At 43.9% G+C, this 26717-nt stretch overlaps 1 protein-coding gene across 1 annotated transcript in view; it reads right to left on the reverse strand.

Moving 5' to 3' along the window:
* Positions 1-26717, reverse strand: part of LOC311244845 (cadherin EGF LAG seven-pass G-type receptor 1-like) — a gene marked incomplete at its 5' end in the record, with an annotated part of 142700 nt that overhangs the window by 11863 nt on the left and 104120 nt on the right. The window contains 17 exon segments of the mRNA XM_084334527.1: positions 771-1095; positions 2145-2387; positions 3622-3765; positions 4390-4496; positions 5270-5397; positions 5910-6035; positions 6252-6378; positions 7971-8050; positions 8210-8322; positions 10460-10634; positions 13362-13562; positions 14279-14405; positions 15921-16091; positions 18074-18341; positions 19700-19852; positions 23633-23816; positions 25773-25985. Coding sequence (XP_084190653.1) covers positions 771-1095; positions 2145-2387; positions 3622-3765; positions 4390-4496; positions 5270-5397; positions 5910-6035; positions 6252-6378; positions 7971-8050; positions 8210-8322; positions 10460-10634; positions 13362-13562; positions 14279-14405; positions 15921-16091; positions 18074-18341; positions 19700-19852; positions 23633-23816; positions 25773-25985 — 2885 coding nt within the window.

Genomic DNA, 26717 nt, shown 5'->3' on the forward strand with positions numbered 1-26717 from the left:
ATGATTAAGTGCTTATTCTACACACCATCGCTGTGTAGGAAATAAAGACCTGCTTCTAATTCGTACATTTGTGTTGGATCCGTTTCATCTACGTGAGAGTGTTCATGATAATATATTTATGCCGTGTACTGGGTGGCCGAATATTAAGTACAAAGGTAGTGGTAGTAAGTATCATATCTAGTAATACAGTCAGGGAATTGTACCCCTCAGTTACACCACTCACTCTGAATCTAACCCACTCACTGTGAATCTAACCCACTCACTCTGAATCTAACCCACTCACTGTGAATCTAACCCACTCACTCTGAATCTAACACACTCACTCTGAATCTAACCCACTCACTCTGAATCTAACCCACTCACTCTGAATCTAACCCACTCACTCTGAATCTAACCCACTCACTGTGAATCTAACCCACTCACTCTGAATCTAACACACTCACTCTGAATCTAACCCACTCACTGTGAATCTAACCCACTCACTGTGAATCTAACCCACTCACTCTGAATCTAACCCACTCACTCTGAATCTAACCCACTCACTCTGAATCTAACACACTCACTCTGAATCTAACCCACTCACTCTGAATCTAACCCACTCACTCTGAATCTAACCCACTCACTCTGAATCTAACCCACTCACTCTGAATCTAACCCACTCACTCTGAATCTAACACACTCACTCTGAATCTAACCCACTCACTGTGAATCTAACCCACTCACTCTGAATCTAACACACTCACTCTGAATCCTGAATCTAACCCACTCACTCTGAATCCGAATCGTGGCCTTCCTCGTTCCCGTTGACAACGGTCGCCATCGTCGTCGTCAGTGTCGTGGACACCAGGGTGACTCCGTTACGCTGTTCCCGCGGCGACAGGGGTGCGAGGGGGGGACGAGGCGGGAGTTTGATAAGTACCCCGTTTCCCCCGGCGACCGGACGCAGGCCTCTACCGGTCGGAGAGGGGGGGTGCGGGGGGGTCCGGGGGGAGATGGTAGGGGAGTTGTAGTCGCCCCCCAGTTTCTCCCGGAGGCGGTTCTTCATGTTCTTGTCCGTCAGGGGAGGAGGGCAGGTGATCTTGTTCTTGAGAATCCCTGAGAAAGAGACACACAGATACACACGGTATATATCATACGTGTCGAGGACGTTCGGAGATGCAGTGACGTTGTGCTTTTTTGTAAATGGACTGCGTTTATATAGCATTTTTTTCTTTTTTTTTTATATATTGATCTTTTTTCCCCCTCCATTTTCCTCCTTTTTCCTCCGATTTTCTCCCATCCCAATGTTAGTCGTTATGCCAATTCCCAATCCCCTTCCTGGTCGCTGCGCACTTACCCCCCACAGTCGGTCTGGGAGAGTGGAGGCTATCACGCGCTTCCTCCGACACACGTCTAGCCAATCAACCGCTTCTTTTCACCTGGCAGCGCGGATCCTCCCTGAGAGGGCGTAGCGTGTGGAAGGATCACACTATCCCACTCAGGTCCTATCCGTGCTTAGCAGGCGCCCCGACCGAACTGTAGGAGTCGCTGTTTACAACGACCCGGACCCACCCCGCCAGCTTCTCCCACCCTCTAATACTGCCAATTGTATTGGTGTGAACGGCCAGCCAAGCTGGTGACAACCCCGGAGCTGTGAGCTGGATTCGAACAGGCGAATCTAGCCGCTCCGGGGTTTGGTGACGAACGCAATCTCCGTTACGCCACCTGACCGCCCTATATAGCAGTTTTTATCCAAATCGCTTTACAATTTTTGTTCCTCACATTTGACCCATTCACTCACACATTCACACACCGACGGTGGAGTCCGACCGTGCGAGGTGCCGACCTGCTCATCAGGAGCTATCAGGGGGTTAAGTGTCTTGCTCAAGGGGAGACAGGCCCGGGAGATACCCCACCTGAGTACCTGGCAACAACGCGGCGACCTGGTTCTCAAGCGGGAATGGAACCCTGGACCCTCTAGCTGTGAGGCGACAGTGTTAACCACTACACCACCGTTCCGCCACCGTGCGCACACACTACTGATTTGCACACACTACTGATTTGCACACTGATCGTGTTGATTTGATCACGTTTAATCCTTGAGCAGGGTAAATAATCGACCATGTGACCCATCTCCTTCTCTCGGTCCTCCCTCCCTCCCTCACCTCGTCTCCTCTCCGGCGGCTGGTTGCTGTCCGGGGAGCTGGGAGGGGCTCCGTCCTTCCCTCCCTCGCTCTCGGACGGGGCCATCTCTCCGTTGAGCTTGTTCTCCTGGTGGAGCTCCACGTTGACCTTGGTCTCCACGCGCAGCAGCAGCGTCTCCCCCCCCCCGCCGGGCTCCTCGTTCTCACTGGCCGTCGGGGGATCCACCGGCCAGTAAGGCCTCACCTGATTGGCCACGGTGTCCACTAATGCAGGAGAGCGGATCGTGGCGTTAATGACAATAATGCGTTGCAGCGATGCCGGTGCAAGTTGACGGTCATTTAAAAAAATGCCATGCTTTTTCCAGACCTTAAAGGAACACGCCAACATTATGAGAAATGTACTTACCTACTTGTACACCTACATATAACCCATAGCTCTGTATGATAGCATGTACAATAATGCTGTATATATACCATATATCTATATATATATATTTAAAAATATCGAAAAATCAATACATATCGATTCTGAATATTTAAAACGGTTTCAATACTCATTTCCAGAAATATCGATATTTAATTATTCATAATTTTTTTTAACATATATATTTTTTTTGTATAAGGAAGTTGCATTGTTCATTTCAATACCTGTAATAGTACAGTAGTCCACACACACATGTGCATTCAGTTAAGTCGGAATATGACTGTAATACAAACAGTTCAGTTTGTCAGGTACATGCAACACAGATTACAGTGTTTACATCTGTCTGCTTGAGAAAATACCATGTTCTGCAATACAAATGATTGAAGTGAGATGAACAGTTATTTGTAAATGTGTGATCTAAAGATAAACAAATTAAGGGTTTTAAAAGTGTTATATTTATCTTCTCTTATAGTACCAGAGAGAAGCTGAGGAGAATCAACCAGCAACAAAAGCATAATTTATTAAAAAAAGATTTTTATTTTTATTTTTTATTTACATTTTTCAAGATTGAACCTTTTTCCCTGTGGTATCGAAAATGGTATCGAATATCGATACTTTTCAAGGTATCGTATCGAAGTTCGAAATTCCAGTATCGTGACAACACGTGACAACACTAATATAACTAACACTAACACTAATATGTATTCTCACTGGATACCTATCCACACCTGTCTGTACTAACCTGCACATAGTCATTTTACATATCTGTAGATACTATATTTATATCTGTACATATCCCACTCTTACTAGTTACGCTGCTGGCCAGTATGACTTACTACCATACTGTCTTTACACCTGTATGACTGTACATATTATACTACAACGCTGTATGTACATCTGATTAGCACTACACTCCGTAGTACTACTTTGTATATTCTGTTGCACTTGTTACATTTGTACTTGGATGCCAAACTTCTTTTCGTTGTACTGTACTTGTGCTGTATAATGACAATACATCTAATGTGATGGTGTCATGATGTGTCTCGTGTCTCAGAGAGGACGTGTCTACAGTACCTATGGGCGTGCTGTGCTGCGGCTGCCTCTCGTTGTTCCAGCGGTGTTTCCGTCTCCGCCGGTCGTCCTCGCTGTCGGAGGAGTGAGAGGACGCGTAGGAGCTGCTGTTCTCGTCCAGCGACAGCTCGCTGTCCGAGTCCGACTCTGTCAGAACCGAGACACAAAAGGCCCGGCCCGTCAAACTCCTGTCTGTCTGCCCGCTGGACCCCGAAGAGCCCACCACCGATGAGGGGCTTTCAGAGTGAACCGCTTCTGCGGTTTGACAGACAGTATAGACCTGTTCGCTGTATACAAACATATCGCGTTCGAGCCAATCAGCGATACTGACTCAGTCACGTAACTTAAGTTGCCCCGGACCTTTCCCGAGCTGCTGCGCTAGAAGAATACGACGGGGCTCTATGGAGAAACCATGGCACTCCCCCTGAAAGTTGTTTCAAACTAAAACGACAAACGGCTGGATGTCATTTAGCTAAATCAGCACGGCTGTGAGTGTGAGTCTTTCACCTTTTACATATCTAGTTTTGCGATGGATTGGTTGTTTAGATCGCAAATGCAAATATATTGTTGAGTCTGACGTTAGTGACGTATACAGCGAACAGGTCTATTCACCAACGACACACAGGATGTATGGATGGAGACTTGAAGGATAGTTACGGTAATTTAATAACTTTGTGACTTTGGAATAATAGGATTCCATCTGACATTTTGGTAAAAAAAAATAGGAGGAGGAAACAATGGAGGAAAAAAAATAAAAGCCTTGTTGCTCACCGTCTCGTTTCGAGCGCTTGCGGTGGAAGATGGAGGAGTCGCCGTCTCCCTGGTAACTCTTCTTCGCCGAGCAGGAGGAGGTGGTGCGCTTCTGTCCAGAGTCCTCCCTTTGTAGACAACCATGGATTACTCCATTACGTTGACTAAGAGAACACAAGGGGTTAACATCCGTTGTAAAATATCAGTGACACCAAATCAATCCAGAACATTACTGCGAGTCGAGGTCTTTCTATAACCAGCCTGACAACCAGGTGTAATCAAAGAAAAACAAAACAGAAATCTGATTTATTTTATGATCGAATGTATACAGTATCTCTCAGATCCGGACTCGTTGGCTCGAAAAGGAAACCGCATGCTGTTTATGTGTTGGTTCCTGTGTGTCTCATAAACAAGTGTAACCTAAGCAACGCAAACAACAAGCAGGGATCGCATACCGTACGAACTATGAAGTAATACTTTTTTCCCCCCATGAAATGAAAGATTACATGCCATGAGAGGATGTCGTAAAAAGAATAAAATGTACTATCAACTTTCAAAGTTAGTTTCAAAATAGCCCCTCAACTCTTTAAATTGCCTCAAAATTGATAAAACAGAATATCAAATAATTCTCTGGAACCCTATGGAGAATACTGGGCCCTACCTTAGCCAGCCCTGCTTTAATAATAATAATAATAATAACTTAGTTTTATATAGCGCCTTTCAGAAGACCCACGGTCGCTTTACATAGGAGAAAAAAATAACAAAAGTAACAAACATAGTGGACAGACACAACATACAAAGTGAGAAATTAGGGGTTAAAGGCCAAGTTGAAGAGGTGGGGTAGCATCCTATAGCTAATGTGAGTATAACTCACAGTGAAAACAGGTAAAACACCAGTTACCTGGCTTGGCTGCTGCTGTGGCTCCTGCCTGACCTCACGGTGCTGTTCAGGGAGGCGGTGGACTCTCCTATGGTGGTGCGGTACAGCCCGTCGTCCTCTGTGAACGTGTGCTTACCGTTCAGCGAGCGCTGGTGAGAGGAAGACCAGGAGGACGATGAAGGAAAAAAAGTATTACAAAAGTGTTTTGTAATATCTCAAGGTGGCTCAGTAATACCATTATAGCTATACTACAAAAACACAGCTTTTATTACATGTCATTCAATACTGCCGACAGTTGTAACTTATATTTAATTCATATTGACTATGAATATATATATATAGATATGTTGTTTATGTTGGTCTAACTGTATGTCTTGCACTTTATTTGAGGTCCTGCATGTTTCTATTATAATTTTTTACCCAGGGACAGTGCACATTAATCAGCATCTTCAGTTTCCACATCAATGTAAATGTGCCACTCTATGCGATGTGTGAAATACAAAACAATTACTTTTTTTTTTAGAAAAAAAACCTACAGATGTGTTCCATAGACTCACAGGAATTGTGTAAAATTGGCCAAATAGTGAAAGGAATAGCAAAACAGGGGACCTTTCAATGATGTCAATATTGCCGACAGTTGTAATTTAGTCGCACTGCTTACCGTTAGCATGGTCGTGCGGGTGGCGGTGGATTCCTCCACGATGACCTTCTTCCCCGTGAAGACGTTCTTCAAGTTGCTCCTCACCTCCTTGTTGAAGATGCAGTGAAAGAAGAAAATACACACACCCTGGAGGGAGGGAGGGAAGGAGTTAGGGAAGGAAACAAGGAGGTAGTATGTTATCAGAAGGTTTTACTTCCTGTAAAGCACTTTGTGATTTTAATCTAGAAAAGCGCTATACAAATCAAATCTACCCTTTTGTTGTAATGTTATTCCTAATTTTCTACCATATATATATATATATATATATATATTCTTTTTGTATATATTGAGTTTCTTGTGTACCTGAAGGCAACTAAAAACGGCGAAGAGGTAGTGGAATGAGATGACATCACTGTTGACGGCCATGAGGCCCAACAGCCAGGTGGCGCTCAAGACAAGCAGGAGGAGGAAGGCCACCCGCAGAGCAGAGCTGGAGGAGGGGAGGAGGAGAGGAGAGGAGGAGAGGAGAGGAGGAGGAGGAGGGGAGGAGAGGAGAGGAGGAGGAGAGGAGAGGAGGAGGAGGAGGGGAGGAGGAGAGGAGAGGAGGAGGAAGGGAGGGGAGCGGAGGAGAGGAGGAGGGGAGGAGAGGAGAGGAGAGGGGAGCGGAGGAGAGGAGGAGGGGAGGAGGGGAGAGGAGGAGGAGGAGGGGAGTGGAGGAGAGGAGGAGAGGAGGAGAGGAGGAGAGGAGAGGAGGAGGAGGAGGGGAGGGGAGGAGAGGAGGAGGAGGAGGGGAGAGGAGAGGAGAGGAGGGGATAGGAGAGGAGGAGAGGAGAGGAGGAGAGGAGGAGGAGAGGGAGGAGGAGGAGGAGGAGGGGAGGGGAGGAGGAGGGGATAGGAGAGGAGGGGAGGAGAGGAGGAGGGGAGAGGAGAGGAGGAGAGGAGAGGAGGAGAGGAGGAGAGGAGGAGGAGGGGATAGGAGAGGAGGGGAGGAGAGGAGGGGATAGGAGAGGAGGAGAGGAGGGGATAGGAGAGGAGGAGAGGAGAGGGAGGAGGAGGGGAGAGGAGCGGAGGAGAGGAGGGGAGGAGAGGAGAGGAGGAGAGGAGAGGAGGAGGAGGGGAGGGGAGCGGAGGAGAGGAGGAGAGGATAGGAGAGGAGGAGGGGAGGAGAGGAGGGGAGAGGAGAGGAGAGGAGAGGAGGAGAGGAGGAGGAGAGGGAGGAGGAGGGGAGAGGATAGGAGAGGAGAGGAGGAGGGGAGAAGATAGGAGAGGAGGAGAGGAAGGGGGAGATGAGAGGAGGAGGGGAGGAGAGGAGAGGGAGGAGAGAGGGAGGAGAGGAGGAGGGGAGATGATAGGAGAGGAGGGGAGGAGAGGAGGAGGGGAGGAGAGGACAGGAGAGGACAGGAGAGGAGGAGGGGAGATGATAGGAGGAGGGGAGGAGAGGAGGAGGGGAGGAGAGGACAGGAGAGGACAGGAGAGGAGGAGAAGACAAGGGGAGGAAGGACAGGGGGAGGGGAGAGGATATGAGAGGAGAGGAGGAGAGGAAGGGGGGAGAGGAGAGGATGAGAGGAGGAGGGGAGGAGAGGAGAGGAGGAGGGGAGATGATAGGAGAGGAGAGGAGGAGAGGAGGGGAGGAGAGGACAGGAGAGGAGAGGAGGAGAAGACAAGGGGAGGGAGGACAGTAGGTTAAGAGAGGAGAGGAGAGGACAGGAGAGGAGGAGGGGACAAGGGGATGGAGGAGAATAGAGAGGAGAGAAGGTGAGAGAACACGAGGTGAGGGGAGAAATGAGAAGGGGAGAAGAGAGGGGGACCAGGGTAAAGAGGAGGAAAGAAGAGGACAGCAGAGATGAGAGAAGGGGGAGAGGAGGAGAGGGGAGATTAAAGGAGAGGAGAGGGGGCAATGGGAAGAAGGAAAGGAGAGAGGACAGGACAGGAAAGAAGAGGAGATGGAATAAAAGTATAGTTATCAAGTGTGACAAACTATTGATAATACAACATGGCTTTAAAAAAATGGAAATCAAACGTTCCCTAACTGTAATGGAGTTGAGATAGAAATGGAATCGACGTTATCATCAATCAACTTACATGGCTCCAGACTTCTCAAATGTCCAATGTCTCTGTCCACACGAGGCTTTTGCAGCCAAGAAGAATATAGCAATGTTGACCTGAAAGTTAAAGGAAATCGTTTTAAGGTCTAATGTCTAAATTTGTAAAGTAAAAAATATAATATATATACAGTATATATAAAACATTTATATAAGAAACTGGATTAGGGCTTTAAAGTGAATGCGGTCATGGATTATTGTATAAATGGACACACATACCATCACTACTATGGCTATGGGTCCTGCGATGCTCCAAATCAGAGTGTCGTGGACTGAGAGCCAACAGAAGTCTGGGTTCCCGTAACCCTGTGGGTCCAAGCCAACTGCTAGGCCTAGAGAGAGAGAGAGAGAGAGAGAGAGAGAGAGAGAGAGAGAGAGAGAGAGAGAGAGAGAGAGAGAGAGAGAGAGAAAGAGGGGGAGAGAGAGAGAAAAAGAGAGAGAGAGAGAGATGCAAAATACTTAGTTCATGACACTTTTTAACTCTAAATATTCCATGATCAGATCTGTGGCTTTATATGTTTTGTGTGGTTCATAGCCAAAGAGGGGAAGCGCGTTAAAATAGAGGATTAGTCGTAAATTATGTCCAGTTTAGGATCAGTGTTCTTGGAATACTATGTTATGATCTCAAAATAAGAACGAGTTACTTCAATTGGAAGTCGCAATGGTTCTTCTTTCTGTGAATCTGTTTTGATGTTTGTATTTTTGTAATGATTTGTGATGTTTTTCATCAAAGTGCAGTTTTCATGGGGTTATATATTATTTACTAAAGCAATGTCTTTCATAATAAGTATTCAAATACAATTGCTAACACTTTACAATAGCCTTATTCCAATGTATTAACCTTTTTCTGAAACACAGATGATACTTGGTATTCAACAGAACATACCTGGGTTGATATTAGGAGTAGAGAAATTATAATGTATTATTATAAAGCTGTAAGTAATCTCTCTCTCTCTCTCTCTCTCTCTCTCTCCCTCTCTCTCTCTTATTTAATTTAAAACAATACATTAAATGAATAAAGTGTGCATGAAATAATAGGGGAAAGAAAACATTAGGAACTTGTTACATTCACCCACACAAGGGCTGAGTACTCACCCCCCCCCCCCCCCCCCCCCCCCGCCCGCCCTCTCTCTCTCTCTTTTTCCTCTCTCTCTCTCTCTCTCTCTCTCTCTCTCTTTCTCTCTCTCTCTCACAGATTGTATAAACTCCAAAATGTGTCTGGGGGGGGGGGGGGGGGGGGTCAATAAAGAAAGGACAGAGCTACTTTAGACACATAATGGCTGTGAGGTGAAATAGTGATTAGAGGCCCTCTGGTGTGATTTAATGTCCTTCCCAAGGTCTTTGAAGTGGATAAATACACGTCACTCAAAGGTGCTTATCGCCTGAACAGGAACTTCGCCAACGGAAAGAGTCTATCTACTGTCAACATGACAGATACGCCCAAAAAAAGAGGATCCCACCCATTCCCCCCCCAATCTATGGAGTGTCTACAGTAGAAGGGCAGTCCTTTGTGCCGGTGGCAATCAGGCTCCACAACCAGGCAGGGCCAGGACGGGCTAACTGCCGTGGACAGGAGGATCTGATTTGTGGTCTGTAATAACAACCTGAATAGAATATTTTTCCCTTCACCGCTTTTTCTTTTAGCTCTATTTCGTTTTTTTTTTTTTTTTTTTTTTTTTTTACTTGTTATGTCCGTCTTTGTTTTTAACACGTATTAATTAATTGTATGTATTGTATTAATTGTTTTAAATGGCTGTTAATGCTGTGATGGACACCTGAATCTCCCGTCAGGGATAAATAAAGGTTTTCAATCAATCAATCAATCAATCAATCAATCAATCAATCAATCAATCAGTAGGGGAGGAGCAACCCACGCGGTGACACGCATACCCTGTCCGTCACAGGAAACACTGACAATGGACGTGTGGACAAAATGGAAATAACGCAGAAAACAATAGACATGTCCTTTGTTCTATGAACGGACCATGCATGTGACCTGTGTGTGTGTGAGCAGGTATGTGAGCGTGTAAGCAGATGCAATGGCCTGTGCGAGAGCATGCGGATAACGTGTCGGAAAGCATGTACTCATTGTCATCTTTGTCCACTATAGTCTATACGGTCTCTCCAGTATTATTTTTGTATTTGTAAATCATTAGGGGCGACAGTGGCTCGGGAGGTAGAGTAGTCGCCTGGCAACACTGCTGGTTCCCGGTTCGATTCCTGCTCCTCCCCGGGCAGCGTGTCGAAATGTCCTTGAGCAAGACACTTAACCCCTAATTGCTCCCGATGAGCAGGTTGGCAACCTACCGTCAGTGTGAATGTGTGATTGAATGGGTTAAAATGTGAGAAACAAATTGTAAAGCACTTTGGATAAAAGCGCTATATAAATGCAGCCATTTACCATTAAAAGTTGATACAAATTGAATTAGCCCCATGGTGTGTGTACGGTTGTGTGTGTGCTCAGCTCACCGGTGATGATGGCAGGGATGCCCCAGCCGATGGCGTAGTAGAACCTCATGTGTCCGTGGTTGATGTTGCGTATCTCCGTCAGCATGCGGTAGATGTGAAGGCCTTCCACGAACATCCAGGCAAACGTACACATATAGCTGTAGTGAAGCAGGATGGCCACCACTGTACATATGAACTGGAAAGTAGAATACGATTAGATTAGATTTTCAATGTATTGTCATCATACAGCACAATTACAGCTGTACAACGAAAATAAGTTTGGCATCCAACCAGAGTGCAAATGGAACAGTAAAGTGCAACAGCAAAATACAATGTACAGGTGATTAAACTGGGTATAAAATATAAAAAAAATTGGTCTACTGAGTAATAGTGTACTGTACAACTCTGTATGTACAGTACAGAGTTGTAGTATAATAATGTACAGTGATACAGGTATAAAGTATGGTAGTAGTCATACTGGCCAGCAGTGTAACTAGTAAGCGCAGGATATGTACAGATATAGATATAGTATCTACAGATATGCAAAAGGATTATGTGCAGGTAAGTACAGATGGGTGTGGATATATATATATATACGGTGAGAATAATATATATTTCATTATTAATTATTACATTTAATTATTGAATTAGTTATTTCCATTACCTCTGTGATGTATGTAGTGTATCGTCTGTCTGTTTTCTATTTTATTAAAAAGAAATTCCCCTTTCCCAGTTACCCTTCAGGAGGCCCTTTTGTCCTCTCGCCAGGCCGTCATTGTAAATAAGAATTTGATCAGCCTGGTTAAATAAAGGTTAAATGAAATAAAAAATTGAATAGCTATTATCTTTGGCTAAGATAGCAGAATGTCCCAACATTGAATCCTGCCTAACACCCTGTTTAATTTGGAAATTAGTCAAAGCACAAAAGAGAAAAACTCTGAATACTGGTTTATGGGGTCTCTAAAGCTAGAAGCTTGCCTGTTTTGTCTAGAACTGAATGATGCCGCTAACGTACCTTGATAAAGGTTGAATACAAAAATCTGAAATTTACAGTGTATATTTGTCATACAGTTAAGACTCGTGTTTTGCAGTAAAATACTTTTGTCAACCATTGTATGAATAGCTCTGTGAGTCAGTGTCATAATGAAAAAAACTAATCTAATCTCATGTTTTGCATTTCTGAAATAGGGATAACCTAGTGTTTACATTTTAATTATGGATTATGGATATCCACATCCAAAAGTTAGAATTTTTCATCTGAATACAGTATGTTTTCCATTTTGGTTTGCTGCTTTTATAATGACTGTGGTTCATCAACTGGGAGAGCAACAGGAAAGCTGAAATTACATTCTAATGCTGTCAAGATAGTTTTGACAAGATACAACTCCAGCTATTAGCTCTGTTTGGAATGCTTAAGGGTTACAATTACACCATGTTTCCGTGTTGTGTTTTCACCTTACCTGCATTTTCCGTTACAGTTTCAAAAGGTCAAGAGTGAAACTCATTTTAAAATCTTTTGAGAGATTGAAACTATTCCGTTAAACTACTGTAGTAAAATGTTAAGCCGGCATTTATAATAACTATGTGCTCAGTATGAAACCAAAATGTCACTGTGATGGATTTCCCAAAGGACTGGAATGTATTTCGCAAAGCCAAACGAGAAAAGCCTGGGGTCATGCTGAGAAGCACTTACCGGTAGGTCGCTAATCTCTACATTTATTTACAATCTGTTTTCCTCACAGCTACTGTATGACACACAGAATCAGATATCACCTTTCACTCTTCCATCTAGCCTGCGGCGCTATAAACGAACAGGGAATCCATCATGACTATAAGTCGTTTAAAAATACTGCAAAAGACTAGAGACAATTAGCTCTAAGTAGAGGTTGAGCACATATCGTGCGATCATATCTTTAATGCAGCTACCATTCATGGCCTTGTTCTTCTCCAGGGCTCCTATACGACTTTCCCACGTCTATTTGTTAACCCTTTCACTGCCACATGACAGAAAACCCTTTACTATCACACAACAGACGGTCGTGTGGCAGTGAAACGGTTAACCTTCTGTGTATTGTCACAGTGAAAGGGTTAACCGTTTTGGTAGTGCGGCAGTGAAAGGGTTAACAAACGTCACAATGGTGTCTATGTAGAAATTTTACTGTTGTATTGAACACCTGATACCACTTTTCCTTGTTTTGATTAGCTTGGGACTTATATAATCAGGGCATTTGTTGGTATTATTCATTCAAAGGTACAGCAGCAAACTTAACATTAAACCAGACTGTGTTTATTTTTTTATTTTTTTTGTCTGATTTAAAAATGTTCTCCCCATCCCAATTTAGTCGTTATGCCAATTCCCCCCCTCCCCTACCTGGTCGTTGTGCGCATGTTCCTCCTACTGGTCGGTACAAGGGAACCCTGAAGTCCACCACACGCTTCCTCCGACACATGTGGAGACAGCCAGTGGCTCTCTTCTCACCTGGCAGCGAGGATTCTCATTGGTGAAGCGTAACGCGTGGGAGGTCACGCTGCCTTCACCATTTCCTGCCTTTCGCTGAGCAGGCGCCCAGACCTGACCTGTAGGCGTCGCTGTCCACAACGCCAGATTACCACCCTCGACTTCCCTCCCGCTAACTCAGCCAAAAACGAGTTAGTATGACGATCGGCCCAAGCCGCAGGGCACCGCTGACTCCGGGAGTCGAGACCGCAGCCTCTTGCATTAGTGACGAGCGCAATCTCCGCTACGCCAATCCGACCGCCTGAACCAGACTGTGTTTAACAAACATTTCCATTTACAACTTTTCCCAGCCTGTATAACACAATTGACGAATGACATTACTTTCCCAGGTTCTCCTATGTACGTCATGCGCAGCATGTCAATTTAATTTGGGGCACATGACAGGGATGTGCTCTGGCGCCTTACCGCATTCTCTGTTTGATTGATCCCAAAGAGGAAGACGAGCTCGGAGAGGAAGATGGAGGCCACCAGATTCTTGTGGATGCTATGGAGATTGGAGCGCAGTTTGCGGAGGATGGCCAGCAGGAGGAAAGTGATCAGGAGGGCCACCAGCGAGGCTGAGACTGTGGTGTAGGTGATGATCTTCAGTGGAAGGACCTCTCCATGCTGAGGAAACAACAAACACATGAGATCTCTGTGAATTTAACCTATATGTTGTGATAGCTTGTTCGTTTGAGGAGTCCAATAAATGAAGTAATGTGTCTTGCATAACCCTGATAGGTTCTGTTTCTGTGGTGACACTGGGGGTGGAAGGCCATTGCTCACATATGACTATATCAGAGACAATTATGAAAATTCAAAAGGCATATATTTCATTTATGTAAATGCTATTTACATGTATGGTTGACATTGACATTATCCTGTTGAGGTACATGGCATAAAACCCAGGTGGTTTTGCACCATTTATGCCTATATGTTCAGCTTGACATTTTGTTTGAAAATCTACCTGAGGTGGCTTCTGTACAGTTAAACCAGCCTGACAACGCCCGGCCTTGGAGGCTAAGCTGGGTTGGGCCTGGTTAGTACTCAGATGGGAGAGCGCCTGGGAACGCCAGGTGCTGTATAAGCTAATTTCTTTTCCACAGGCGGCACGGTGGCGCAGTGGGTTAGCACTGTTGCCTCACAGCAAGAAGGTCCTTCAAACCCCAGCAGGGGGACCTTTCTGTGTGGAGTTTGGATGTTCTCTCCTTGTTTGTGTGGGTTTCCTACGGGAAACTCCAGGTTTCTCCAATAAACTTGAGTCATCTTCTACCCTGTGGTGGCTTCACTCTTACTTTGAGAAAAAGCTCTGATTTAGCGCAGCGGGGAACACCGTACCGTACCTCTCTCTTGGAGATGTCCATGAGCACGGCGGAGCTGGCGGCGTGAGTACACTGGCAGCTGATGTGAGTGTAGCTCCTGGACACCAGCTCACAGCCCCTGGCAGACCAGCCTCCTGTCCCCTTTACCCTGGAGGACAAGGACACAATCAAGAATAGAACAGAGTAGAAATACTTTATTCGTCCCGAGGGAAATTTGGCACTACAGATCGCTCACAGTAAACATTTAGGTAGACAAAAACAAAAAGTCACGAATAAGAATAAAAATAAGCCTAAGAATAAATATGGTCCGGGATATACATTGCCTATGTTACACTATAATATAAGATATACTAATATAACATTTCCTATGTTACATTCTAATATAAAATATACAGTAAAAATATCCAGAATATACAGTAAGTGTAAAATTGTACTATGTCGGTCTAAAAGTAAAAGTAAAAGTCCAACAATCAACAGATGTAAGTCAGCCGTATATCATCAGGCTCAATCAATATCTGAAATGAAGATGAAGGAGAAAAAACTAAAAACCTACTAACCTTCGTACTGTCTTTTAGTATTATGCACTCTGCTACTAAGTACCGTAATTTTCGGACTATAAGCCTTTTTCCCACATTTTTCGACCCTGCGGCTTATATAATGGTGCGGCTTATATGTGACTCGACGTGACCAAACCCGAAAATGTTAAAAACTAAATATTGCTTTTTTGACTGCATTGAAATGTTATTTTTCTGTTCCCTTATTTGCTAAACTTAATACAACTTGTAAATGAGTTAATTCTTGTTATTTGTCCAACAGTATTGTGTCCCAATGCTGGTGGGAAGACTGTAATTAAACATTAAAACACCTGCGGCTTATAGTCCAGTGCGGCTTATATATGTACACATCATTCAATTTAGCTGCTGCGGCTTATATTCAGGTGCGCCTTATAGTGCGAAAATTACGGTACCGGTAATCTACCTTGCCTACAGTATATTAGTTCAAGTTCAAGTTTCTTTAATAGTTGTCATACAGAAGTACAGAATACTTTTATACAAAATGCTTCTTACTGTTACGCTCCAGAGACTGTGCTAGACAAGATAAGTATGAAATAAAATAGTATAGCATGTAAAATAGAAGTAAAAATAGAGGTCACAGTGTTCAGTATAGACATATGTAAAATGTTCGATGCAGACTAGAAGTAACTGAGTTACCATACAATATACAATATACTATGCAATGTACTAATACCTACTATGCTAATATGTCTATACTACTATGCACTCAAGACTGTAGCACTCAAGTTCAACACTGTTTGACGAACAATGTTACCCTTAGCTGCCAGAGTCGTACCCTTCCTGCTGACTTGTTGTACAGAACTTGTAAGTCACTTTGTATAAAAGCGTCAGCTAAATGACTAAATGTTAAATTGTATGTAAATCCGGGTGTGTTTGGCTTTTGTATTATAGAATGACTACACTACTAAATTACCAACTAACTGATAGATGATGGCTGATGACAAAGTGAGTGATTGATTAACTGGAGCCACATCCATAAAATATAAGTACCTCAAGTGATATAAATCATAAATGCCACATACTACGCCGTTACAGCAGAGTCAAGCAGAAGAAGTGATTGATTGATTATGGGGATGTGCCGGTCTTACGAAATGGAGTGATTCCAGAAGACGCAGACTGGCTTGGTCCTCTCGTGCGTCTCTAGCAGTCTGTACTCCGTGGTGATCGGGTGCTGTTCCAGAGAGGCTCCCTGGAGGATCCCCTCGTTGTAGACCACCGTGCTCACAATGGGACTGTTTATTATGGGCCGGTTGGGTAGTCTAAACGCAAGCACATAGACAACACATTGTTTAGTGTTGTAAGAGTACACCAATTAGTAAAGCATGCACGCACGGACGCACACGCACACACACACACATACACATACACACACACACACACACACACACACACACACACACACACACACACACACACACACACACACACACACACACACACACACACACACACACACACACACACACACACACACACACACACACACATGGTACACAAGCATCAGCACTGAATCAGCCTTATAAACAAACAAGTGCAAACGAATTGTATAGTTTTAGTACTGTTATTCTTAATATTTCCATACATATTCTATGTCTTTACATAAAATATATATTTACTGTTGATTGTTCAAAATGATCTTGTAACTCAGTAACTCACTCAAGGTTAGCCTCTCTGCCCCTAGTGGCAGCTCACAGGAAATGCGCTTTGTGTTAAAAACCTCGTAAGCATCAAACGACCGTGGGCCGCCACGCACTCGCGCGCACGTCGCGGCACTTTGCCCTCGTCTGTCGGCTCCGGGCTGCGTTTTCGCCGATCAACCAATACATTGTTGGAAAGCTGAATTTGCCGCCTTTCGATTGTCACCACACTCAACCTATTGCGTGATTCCATTCTCGAGTTACAAGACGAAACATCCGGCGAGCGTCATTTGACAAGCTGCTCTGATGTGACCATGTCCGGTTGTGAGCGGTGGCGAAAATGATTGACCACCGTTGTAGCCAAGGAGCGTCTGCTCCGAAAGCGATCCCAGATGGGCGCTGACAGTGGGGGAAGGTGACACAAGAAGACGAAGAAGCCCATTGTTTTGACGAGAGCCTCTGAATGAATGTGAGCAGATGGCCATTTTGGATAATCATGCAGAATATTTACTGGTACACACATTACAAAAACCTTTGTAAAACATTCATTTTCCGTGGGATTTTTATAAACTTTGGACATGTACATGGTCAGGGCTCGGGCCTTCCTCTGCCCCCATCCTGCCGCGCCCATATATGGGCAGCTTCCTGCTGCAGCATTCCCACGCTGCCAGACGAGCATCAATCAGCGCGGCTGTGAGGGATTCCCTCATCAGCAGCCCCTATATCACCCGACGGATCCTGTCGTCCCTCGTCGCAGTGTTAAACTAGCTACCTAGGTACGATGACGAACCTAAAGCCTTGCAACCCTGTCCTCGTTGATATACCTTGTCCTAATCTGTTTCTCTCTGTGCCCAGGATCACCGCTCCAGTACACCTCCAACCTGGACGTCCCGTGCTGCACAAGGAGTGCTCCTGCTCTCGTCTATCGCACATCCCTGTACCTGTTGTCCCGTGCTGCACAAGGAGTGCTCCTGCTCTCGCCTATTACAACACGTACCTGTTACCCCGCGCTGCACTAGGAGTGCACCAGCTCTCGTCTATCGCACATCCCTGTACCTGTTGTCCCGTGCTGCACGAAGAGTGCTCCTGCTCTCGCCTATTACAACACGTACCTGTACATTCCTGTATTTGCCTGTAAACTGTCTGCTTGGGGAATTACTATTAAAACACCCTAAACCGCTCCATTCTCTCTCCTCCTGTGTTTGCTATTGGGCTCCGCAAAACCCCCTCCTCACAGTACTACATAAGACTTCAGGCTATGGAACCATTATGTTTTCCAGCTCCTACCTCTAAAAAGAAATGCGAGTACACAAAACCTTTACTTCAGTGTGTTCAAACCTCTGTTACTCTATTTCATTAGCACTTAAAGTGATTTTTCTGCATGTGCTATACGTATTAAATATAATAAATCGCAAATTACTTTGGGTATGCAATAGTCAAAAACAAAAACTAAAATAGCCCCATTTTTGCCCGATGCTTAAGAGGTTAAAGCACTCTGCATCACCGACACCCATGTGTCCTTGTTTTCAAATGTCTATCTTCACCAAACTCACACACGGCTGCTTCCGCAAAGCGCCTCCTTCGCAGAACGGGGTCATATTTACCTCAGGCTTCTGCGGTCGTGATCGTAGTTCTCAGGCAGGAGATCTCCCAGAGTTCTGTAGATGATCACCACGGCGACGGGTGACGGGCCTGGGACCTCCGCATGTCGCTTCTTCTTGTTTTTCTTCTCAGTGGGAGGAGTCTCGGTGGGAGGAGTCTCAGTGGGAGGAGTCTCAATGGGAGGAGTCTCAGTGGGAGGAGTCTCTGCATGACCAACGGTCGTGGCATCTGTCTGGACAAGGGGTGCGTCGGTGGACGTGTCCGTTGAAACTGTCACCAGCCAAAAAAATTTAGTATTGAGAATATTAGTATTGAGAATATTGAGAATATTCAGTATTGTATATTGAGAATATTACTGTAATTTAATTTGTTATATTAGACTGTGAATATTCTGATGGATAAACATTCAGATGTCAGAACATTTGAATTGTATTATTATTAGGGATGTCCGATATTATCGGCCTATCGATATTATCGGCCGATATTGGCATTAAAATGTCATATCGAAAATTTGCGGTATTTAAATATTTTAAATTTTTTTACATTTATTTAACCTTTATTTACCCAGGCAAGCAAGTAAGAACACATTCTTATTTTATTTATTGTGAAAAGTATGCATAATGTTGTGTTTTTTGGGGGGGGGGAACCCCGCATATATCGGTTGATATCGGTATCGGAAATTAAGAGTTGGACAATATCGGTATATCGGATATCGGTAAAAAAGCCAATATCGAACATCCCTAATTATTATGCTTTTTTTTACTGGGTGACTGCCCATAGATAGTGATGGTGCACCTCTGGAGCTGCATGCATTACCCCCTGCGAGCCTAGGTTTGAATCCCACCAGGACCCACTCTCCCATGTCTCCCTCTAAGGCTACAGTACGTTCCCACTGCAGGCAGCAGTGACCCAAATCTGACTCAGATCAGTTTGTTTTCATGACAGTGTGAACAGCACAAATCACATTGAATCTGATCATTTCAATTCAGATTTGGGCCACTTTCATAATGTGGTCCTAAATCAGATACAGATCTGATCTTTTGCAATGCGACTTTCATGCGACTTTTACGTCACTCTAGATTGACATTTTGTTATCGTCTTTATTGTTCATTGGCGCATAAGTCAGTTCAGGAGCGTGACCAGTTCACACTGGAATCTGACATTGGCCACATTTAAAAATTGTAAAGATCTGAGCAATAAATCCGAATTGAGCACTAAGGCTTGCAGTGTGAACATAGCCTGAATATCTTTCTACTGCCTCAGAGAAAAGTGAGTGTACTGTAACAAAAGGGCTCGTGTGGTCAGACATCTTTACTCCCATTGAAAACCTCTAGCCCACCAGGCTCCCTCGTCTTCCTCATAATAATAATTCGAGGAGAGGAACTTTTATAACTACTGTATATAAATATATACTGTATATCATCATCAACCTTTATTTATACTCGAAAAGACAATTGAGGTCGTTTTCAATGTCGTCGAGACTTTACAGACATTTCAATGGACACATTTCTACAATATAACAATAATAAATATGAATAACTATCTATATACTATAGAATGAACATAAAATCAGCACACGGATTGACAGAATAAACTGTATATGAATTTCAGGCTCTTTAATACTTCACCTGCCACACCTTTGGCATCCTCAGCTTGTGAGCGGAACTGCGGGAAGAGGACGGAGGACGCGAGGTCTTGAGGAAGGACACCCTGGATCCCATCGGTCCGCGGCAGCTTCCTCTCCTCCGAGCTGCTGGGGTCCAGGTAGTCCATGGAGAAAACTAATGCAGACAAACAATGAGTTTATTATTTCCACATTAGATTAGATTAGATTCAAATGTATGTATGTCATTATACAGCACACAATAATGTCCGCCTAACATGGCAGCGGAGATACACGTACATCTGTCTCAAGACTAGTCCTGCATGTATCAACAAATGGGCATGTTGTTGTGCATTTATGTGTGCCATTATTACTACCAAATGTAATAGTTGTGGAATATTACTATAATGAGCTGTATGTCTATGAACCAAGCATCTCACTGTAATGTAGCTGTACTTTATACGTGACAAATAAACTACTACTACTACTACTACTACTACTACTACTACTACTACTACTACTACTACTACTACTACTACTACTACTACTACTACTACTACTACTACTACTACTACAAGTACAGTACAACAAGAATAAGTTTGGCAAATGTAACAGTAAAGTGCAACAGCTATATACAATGTACAGGCAATTAAACCGGGTACAAAATATACAAATTAGTACTACTGAGTGTAGTGCTAATCAGTTGTATGTACAGAGTTGTAGTATAATATGTACAGTGATACAGGTATAAAGACATAGGTAGACATAGGTATAAAGGTAGTAGTCATACTGGCCAGCAGCGTAACTAGTAGGTAAGGGATAAGTACAGATCTAAATATAGTATCTACAGATAAAATGTAAAATGATTATGTGCAGGTAAGTACAGACAGATGTGGATATATATACGGTAAGAATAAATATATATACAGCATTATTGTACATGTTATCATAGAGTTATATGGGTTATATGCAGGTGTATGCGTAGGTATATAGGAGGATGATCACATGGCATTGTTCAGAAAGTTTGATTGATTTGTCAACTGGCAATATGAAACATAACCGAACCAATAAAAAGCGCAAGGAAAGTAACAATTTCACTTTTTATTAGTCACACAAAATATAGTTATAGTATCTACAGATATGTAAAAGTGATATATTATAAATGTTATATGATGGAGTCAGCTAAGTATGTCACCCAATCCATTAGTGCACGACCGCCATCGTACACCTGCACACCTGTCTTCACTTGCTCAATGAAGTCTTTAATCAATTATACACGTTTTGGTCTATGACCTTCTTCACAGGCATAATGCTGGCAAATGGAACAGACGTCGCTATATCCAAAAGGCAGGGCCAGCAGTGACCAATCCCCACGTTGTTAGTGGCAATAGACCACACCTCTAGTCTCTCCAGAGTCTGAGCAGGCTAGTTTCAAGTTCAAGTTTCTTTATTAGTTGTCATACAGAAGTACAGAATACTTTTATACAAAATGCTTCTTTCTCTTTCGCTCCAGAGACTGTGCTAGGCAAAAATAGATAATAAAATAAGTATAGCAAGTATAAAATAGAAGTCAAGTACGTAGACAAAAACGTTCAGTATATACATATATACAATGCTCTATGTAGAGTAGAAGTAACTGAGTTACCATACAATATACTATACAGTGCAAAGCAGAAGTGGGATGAGGTACAATTTATGTACAATATAATTTACAGTAAGGTGTAATGAGGTATGGGTTGTAGTGCAAATTCTTTACCGATAAATATAAAGTGTGCTTAGGTGTACTAAAGTGGTTAAAGTGGGTGCTGCAGTGAGTTGTATGTTTAAAGTGAGTGTGTGCGTGTGGATGTGTGTGCTGTGAGTGCATTTGATGGTTGTTACATAGTGTTATTGTTCGTTGAGCAACCTGATGGCCTGGGGATAGAAGCTTCTTCTGAGTCTCTCTGTGCTTGCCATGAGACTCCGGTATTAGAGGTCTAGAGGCTAGAAGGATTAGCAGTCAAAGTACACCTTGAAAACATCAAAGTCACATGCATCAGCTTAATAGCAATCATAGCTATTTTTATGGATAATGGTGAGCCCTAGGCCTATTGCACTGCAGTCATAGCTAGAGGCGTTAGGGCTCAACGTTATCCAATTTTGATGATGAATGTTTTGGTTGTGGAAACATTTGAGGAATAATGTAGTCCTATTTATAATTGATTATTGATTTATTGTGACCTATTGGCCCATCAGAATAATTCACTGTGAGCTACAAGGTGTAGTCTATTGCCACGTGTATGGTGATTGATCACTGTTGGCGCCCTCTTTTAGATACAGCAAGGTCTGTTTCATTTGTCAGTATGCGCCTGAAGAAGGTCATAGACCGAAGCGGTGTGTATAATTAATCTCTCTGACTTTATTGAGCAGGTGAAGACAGTGTGCGGGTGTTGCTGACTCATCAAAGTACATTTAAATGATAAATGGTGAATTTTTTTTTTTGGTCTACTTTTTCTCCCATTTTCTATTTTTCTCCCATCCCAATTTCGTATCGTCCAATTCTACCCTCCCCTGTCTCGAATGCTGTTAGGCCATGCCTCCCACAAGCCGGCTGCAATGTGGACTAAGCCTTACATCACGTGTCCCCTCCGGTACTCGAGGAAGCAGCAGTCGCATCTTTTCACCTGCACAGCGTGATCTCTCAGCGTCGGGGGTCTGCGTTTGGAGGGCACGCCGCCCCCGTCGCTTCCTGATTCTGCTGCGCAGGCGCACCAACCGACCTGTAGGAGTCGCTGTCCACAACGTCCGATCCCCACCCATCAGCTTCCCACCCCCTAATACTGCCAATTGTATTAGTATGAACGACCAGCCAAGCTGATAGCAATGCGGAGAGCTGGGCTCGAACCCAGCGTCTCCTGCATTGGTGGTGAGCACCTTGCCCACTGCACCACCTAGCCGCCCCATAAATGGTGCATTTATATAGTGCTTTTATCCAAATCGTTTTACAATTTGTTCCTCACATTCACCCATTGTCTTGCTCAAGGACACTGGGTGAACGCTGCCCGTCACCAACGCACCTTACAGTACATTTAGTCATTAAGCTGACACTTTTATCCAAAGCCACTTACAAACTGTGTACAACAAGTCAGCAGGAGGGGTACACCTCTGGCTGGCTAAGGGTAGGTGGTATTGTTCATCTAGTAGTGCAGAATTAATCAATGTATTACACTAGTTATGCTGCCCTGTCAGTGGGACCATGAAATCAGTAGCGCTGTCCCCTCACCATCGATTAGTTGACGAGCCCATTGCTACAGCCTCGGTCAATAAAGACATTTTTGGTTGATGATTTGTTGTTGTTTTCGATTATTATTAACATGCATGTCTTTGGCATCACAACGATTTTCACATTATCTCAAAGACTTTTCATACATTTTCAGGACAATTGTGTAGGAAAGACAGATTTGTCAATTAAATGGAGTATTCGATTAGCAAGGATGTTGCCAGCTTGCCGCCTTTTGTACTGTGCGCACGTGACACAGTAACTAGAGAGGGATATATTAGCCTTCAAATCATGAATGAAAAAGGACAAGCTGCTTGTTATTTGTCTTCACATTTATGTTTGGTTTTTACGCAATAAGTCTATCGGTGTGTTGTGTGTGTGTAGGGGCAGGTATATACAAGAATTTTTCTTCTTCCTGTTCCTTTCGGCCATGGGATTTGGTGAATTATATGAATATGTACTGTTGGACTGTGGTAATTCCATGTACGAATAAATAAATGATGATGATGATTTATATGTATACATAATATAATATTATTTATTGGGTTTGGGAATATCCACATTAGCTAGCATCTGTGCCATGAAGTTCAAACACTGGAAATAGGATTGCGACAGCAAAAGTGGGCGGGACAGAATAAAGTGAACACAAATCTACAATTACGACGTTCTCTGGGGATGACCCCAGTCGAAGAGACTCACTCATGTTGTCCGTGACGATGGTGAAGGGCTTCAGGTAGGTCTTTCTCGTGTTCTGGGCCAGATTCTGGGCGTACTCCTCGAAGCTGCGCAAGAGAAGGGCGGTACCGCCCTCTGACCGCTGGATCAGATCCCATTGCATGCCGTTGGTGGGGTCCAAGATGGCGCTGCCCGCCCGGACAATGTTCTGCAACGGGTCGACAGTTCTTACCGTCACACATCTGTTGTTTTCATGCGGTAACATATTTTTCATATAATGAAATGAAATGGCCTTGTGTGACTCATGGTAAGGTTAAATGTTGTCCAGCATTGTGCATCACTGAATAATTGCATACCGGAACAGAGGAAGAGAGAGAAAACAAAGGAAGGAAAGAGAGTTGACCCTATAGAGGATGAGAGGTGACTCGGCAGACATAATCCCCAGACTAACAACACCTGTGCTCTCTGGCCCAGAGCCCCAACCACCCTCCTAGTCTAACACCCTCCACCCGTCTAAACCTGTCCATCTGCACACACAGAAATAATGCACCAGTGACCTGACCCACTGCCAGGAATGCACATTGTTAGCCTGTTCGCCTAGCTGTCAGCTTTGTTTTCATGGTTGTGACCCTAATGACCGTCGAGGAGCACATGCTAATCACTACTCTGTATTAGTTACACTTAATCCCCCCCCCCCCTGCCCAGCTAGGCTCCGTCGCAGCGAGAGCGTATCACCTTGCCAACAGGAAAAAGGAGAAATCCCCAACTGGGGAAACAGGCTCTTTAGTAAGCCTGTACAAGCTTTTTAAGTGGGATTTGGCAACTTAGCAACTTAAAGCAAGCAGGAATCTTAAGCAGTTTAGTAAGGCGATATTCGTCACTTTTCAAACTTTGGAGTAGAGTCTTAAAACTAAGAACTGAGAACAAAAAAACTGAGAACTTGGAAGTTAACACAACGGTCCTTTTCACAGAAGCCATTTTATGTGTCCTCATCTAATTAAATCAAATTAATGGTTTAGAAAATATTACAGTCGAACGGGATCCTCATTAGTCCAACTCTGTCTCTAAATTAGCCAAGTCAATTTATCCAAAAAAAATAATAACATTGAAATATCCGTTGTTATGAAAAATATTATATGTTTCATCCTATTACATAATTTGTACAGCTTACTGGGCCTATTAGTGTGTACAGTGTACAGACAGCATGTTGTATAGCTCTGTTTAAATACATATTCTATGTACAGCCTTGACTAGTTAATATAGTTAACTAGTATACAGTTTATTAGACACTAGGGCGACAGTCTTAACAGTATTCTTAACGACCAGGGCCCAGGACAGTTTGTCTTAGATAATGTCATATTTTCTGAATACTGTATGTCATCTTGTCCTTTTCTTTGTTGTCTTTTGTTTCATATCAATCTTTGTTTTCATTTGTCATTCCAAACTGGTGTATATAATTTATATTTTTTTTTATCCACTTTTTCTCCCCATTTTCTATTTTTCTCCCATCCCAATTTCGTATTTTCCAATTCTTCCCTCCCCTGTCTTGAACGTTGCTAGACTATGCCTCCCACTGGTCGGCTGTAGTGAGGATAGAAGCCTTGCATCACGTGTCCCCTCCGGTACACGAGGAGGCAGCCTGTCGCATCTTTTCACCGCAGCAGCTCGAGCTCTCAGTGGCGAGGAGTAACGCGTGGGAGGCTCACGCTGCCCCCGATACTTCCTGCTTCCGTCGCACCGGCGTCACCCAACCGACCTGTAGGAGTCGCTGTCCACAACGTCCAATCCCCACCCACCGGCTTTCCCACCCTCTAACACTGCCAATTGCGTTAGTATGACGGCCGGCCAAGCCGGTAGCAACGCCGAGAGCTGGGCTCGATACCAGCATATCCTGCGTTAGTGGCAAGCGCCTTGCCCACTGCGCCACTCAGCCGCCTTGGTGTATATAATTGTAAGTCTGACCAGAGGCTCTTTCTCACACTTTCTGGTCAGATGCTCGTGTTACACTTGTCTCTGATTGTGTAAACTGAGGATACTTTCTGTGGCCACAGAAAATAAACTACTATCTGAATTTCTACAGTTCACTGTCTTGGCTCCTTTAAAAAGAAAAAACACAGTCTAAATGAATTATCCAAAGAGGACAAATTGAAGAGTTTCTCCTGACCTCGTGGAAGTCCACGTGTTGCGTGGCGGCCATGTCGAAGCCCTGCTGCTGGCTCTCGTACTGCAGCAGGCCCGTCATCAGGCTGTAGGCCGTCTTCACGTCGTTGCCGTGGAGAGCCACCGTCTGATTGGTGGCGGTCCGCAGCATGCCGGCCACGCGACTCGACTTCTCGGTGTCCATCCGTGAGCCGTTGATGCGATGTAGCTCCTCGTCCTATAGAGGTCACGGAGAGGGAGGGCAGGCGGGGTGAGAGGAAGACAGGGACAAGTAGGATGTGGTCCGTCTAGCCCAGGGGTTCCCAAAGTCGCGGGGGGTCGCCAGATGATTTCCAAAAAAATTAAAAATAAATAAATCCAAAAAAAAAATTTAAGATATTTTTTTTTTTGCAGTCAGGCCACTGAACTTAGAAGCAGGCCAGGACAGTGTTTCTAGTTGCAGCAGCGCAATAGTTAGATAACCTAGGTGGGGAACAACCAGGAGATCACTGCAACTCACACAAGTTGGAGATCTCTCTCTCTCTCTCTCTTGCTCTCACACACACACAAAAGGAGCCTCATGTGATTGGTGGAGGCGGGACCCTTACAAAAAACTGTTGTTGGTAATCATTGACACATGCTAGCCTGTAATAATCCCCCCCAGAAAAATCTACTTTGCATTTTATATTGCAAATATATGCCATCACACACACTGGCATTTAAAGGGTTAGAATTATAAAATTAATATGTGGTGTTATGATCAGGGCTGAAGTTGAATAAAAGATTGTATTATTTTCAATCTGACATTTAAAAAAAACTGAAAATCCATCTAAATCAGTGTTGTTGCTAATCATACATATGCTAGCCTGTTTTTTTAACAATAATTTGTGATGCCATCACAAACACTGGCATTTAAAGGGTACAAATAAAAAAATGCCTGCACCAGAATGCAGGAAATGAAGTCTTTGTA

The sequence above is a fragment of the Notolepis coatsorum genome (assembly GCF_963971535.1).
Source record: "Notolepis coatsorum genome assembly, chromosome: 18".
Lineage (NCBI taxonomy): Eukaryota > Metazoa > Chordata > Actinopteri > Aulopiformes > Paralepididae > Notolepis > Notolepis coatsorum.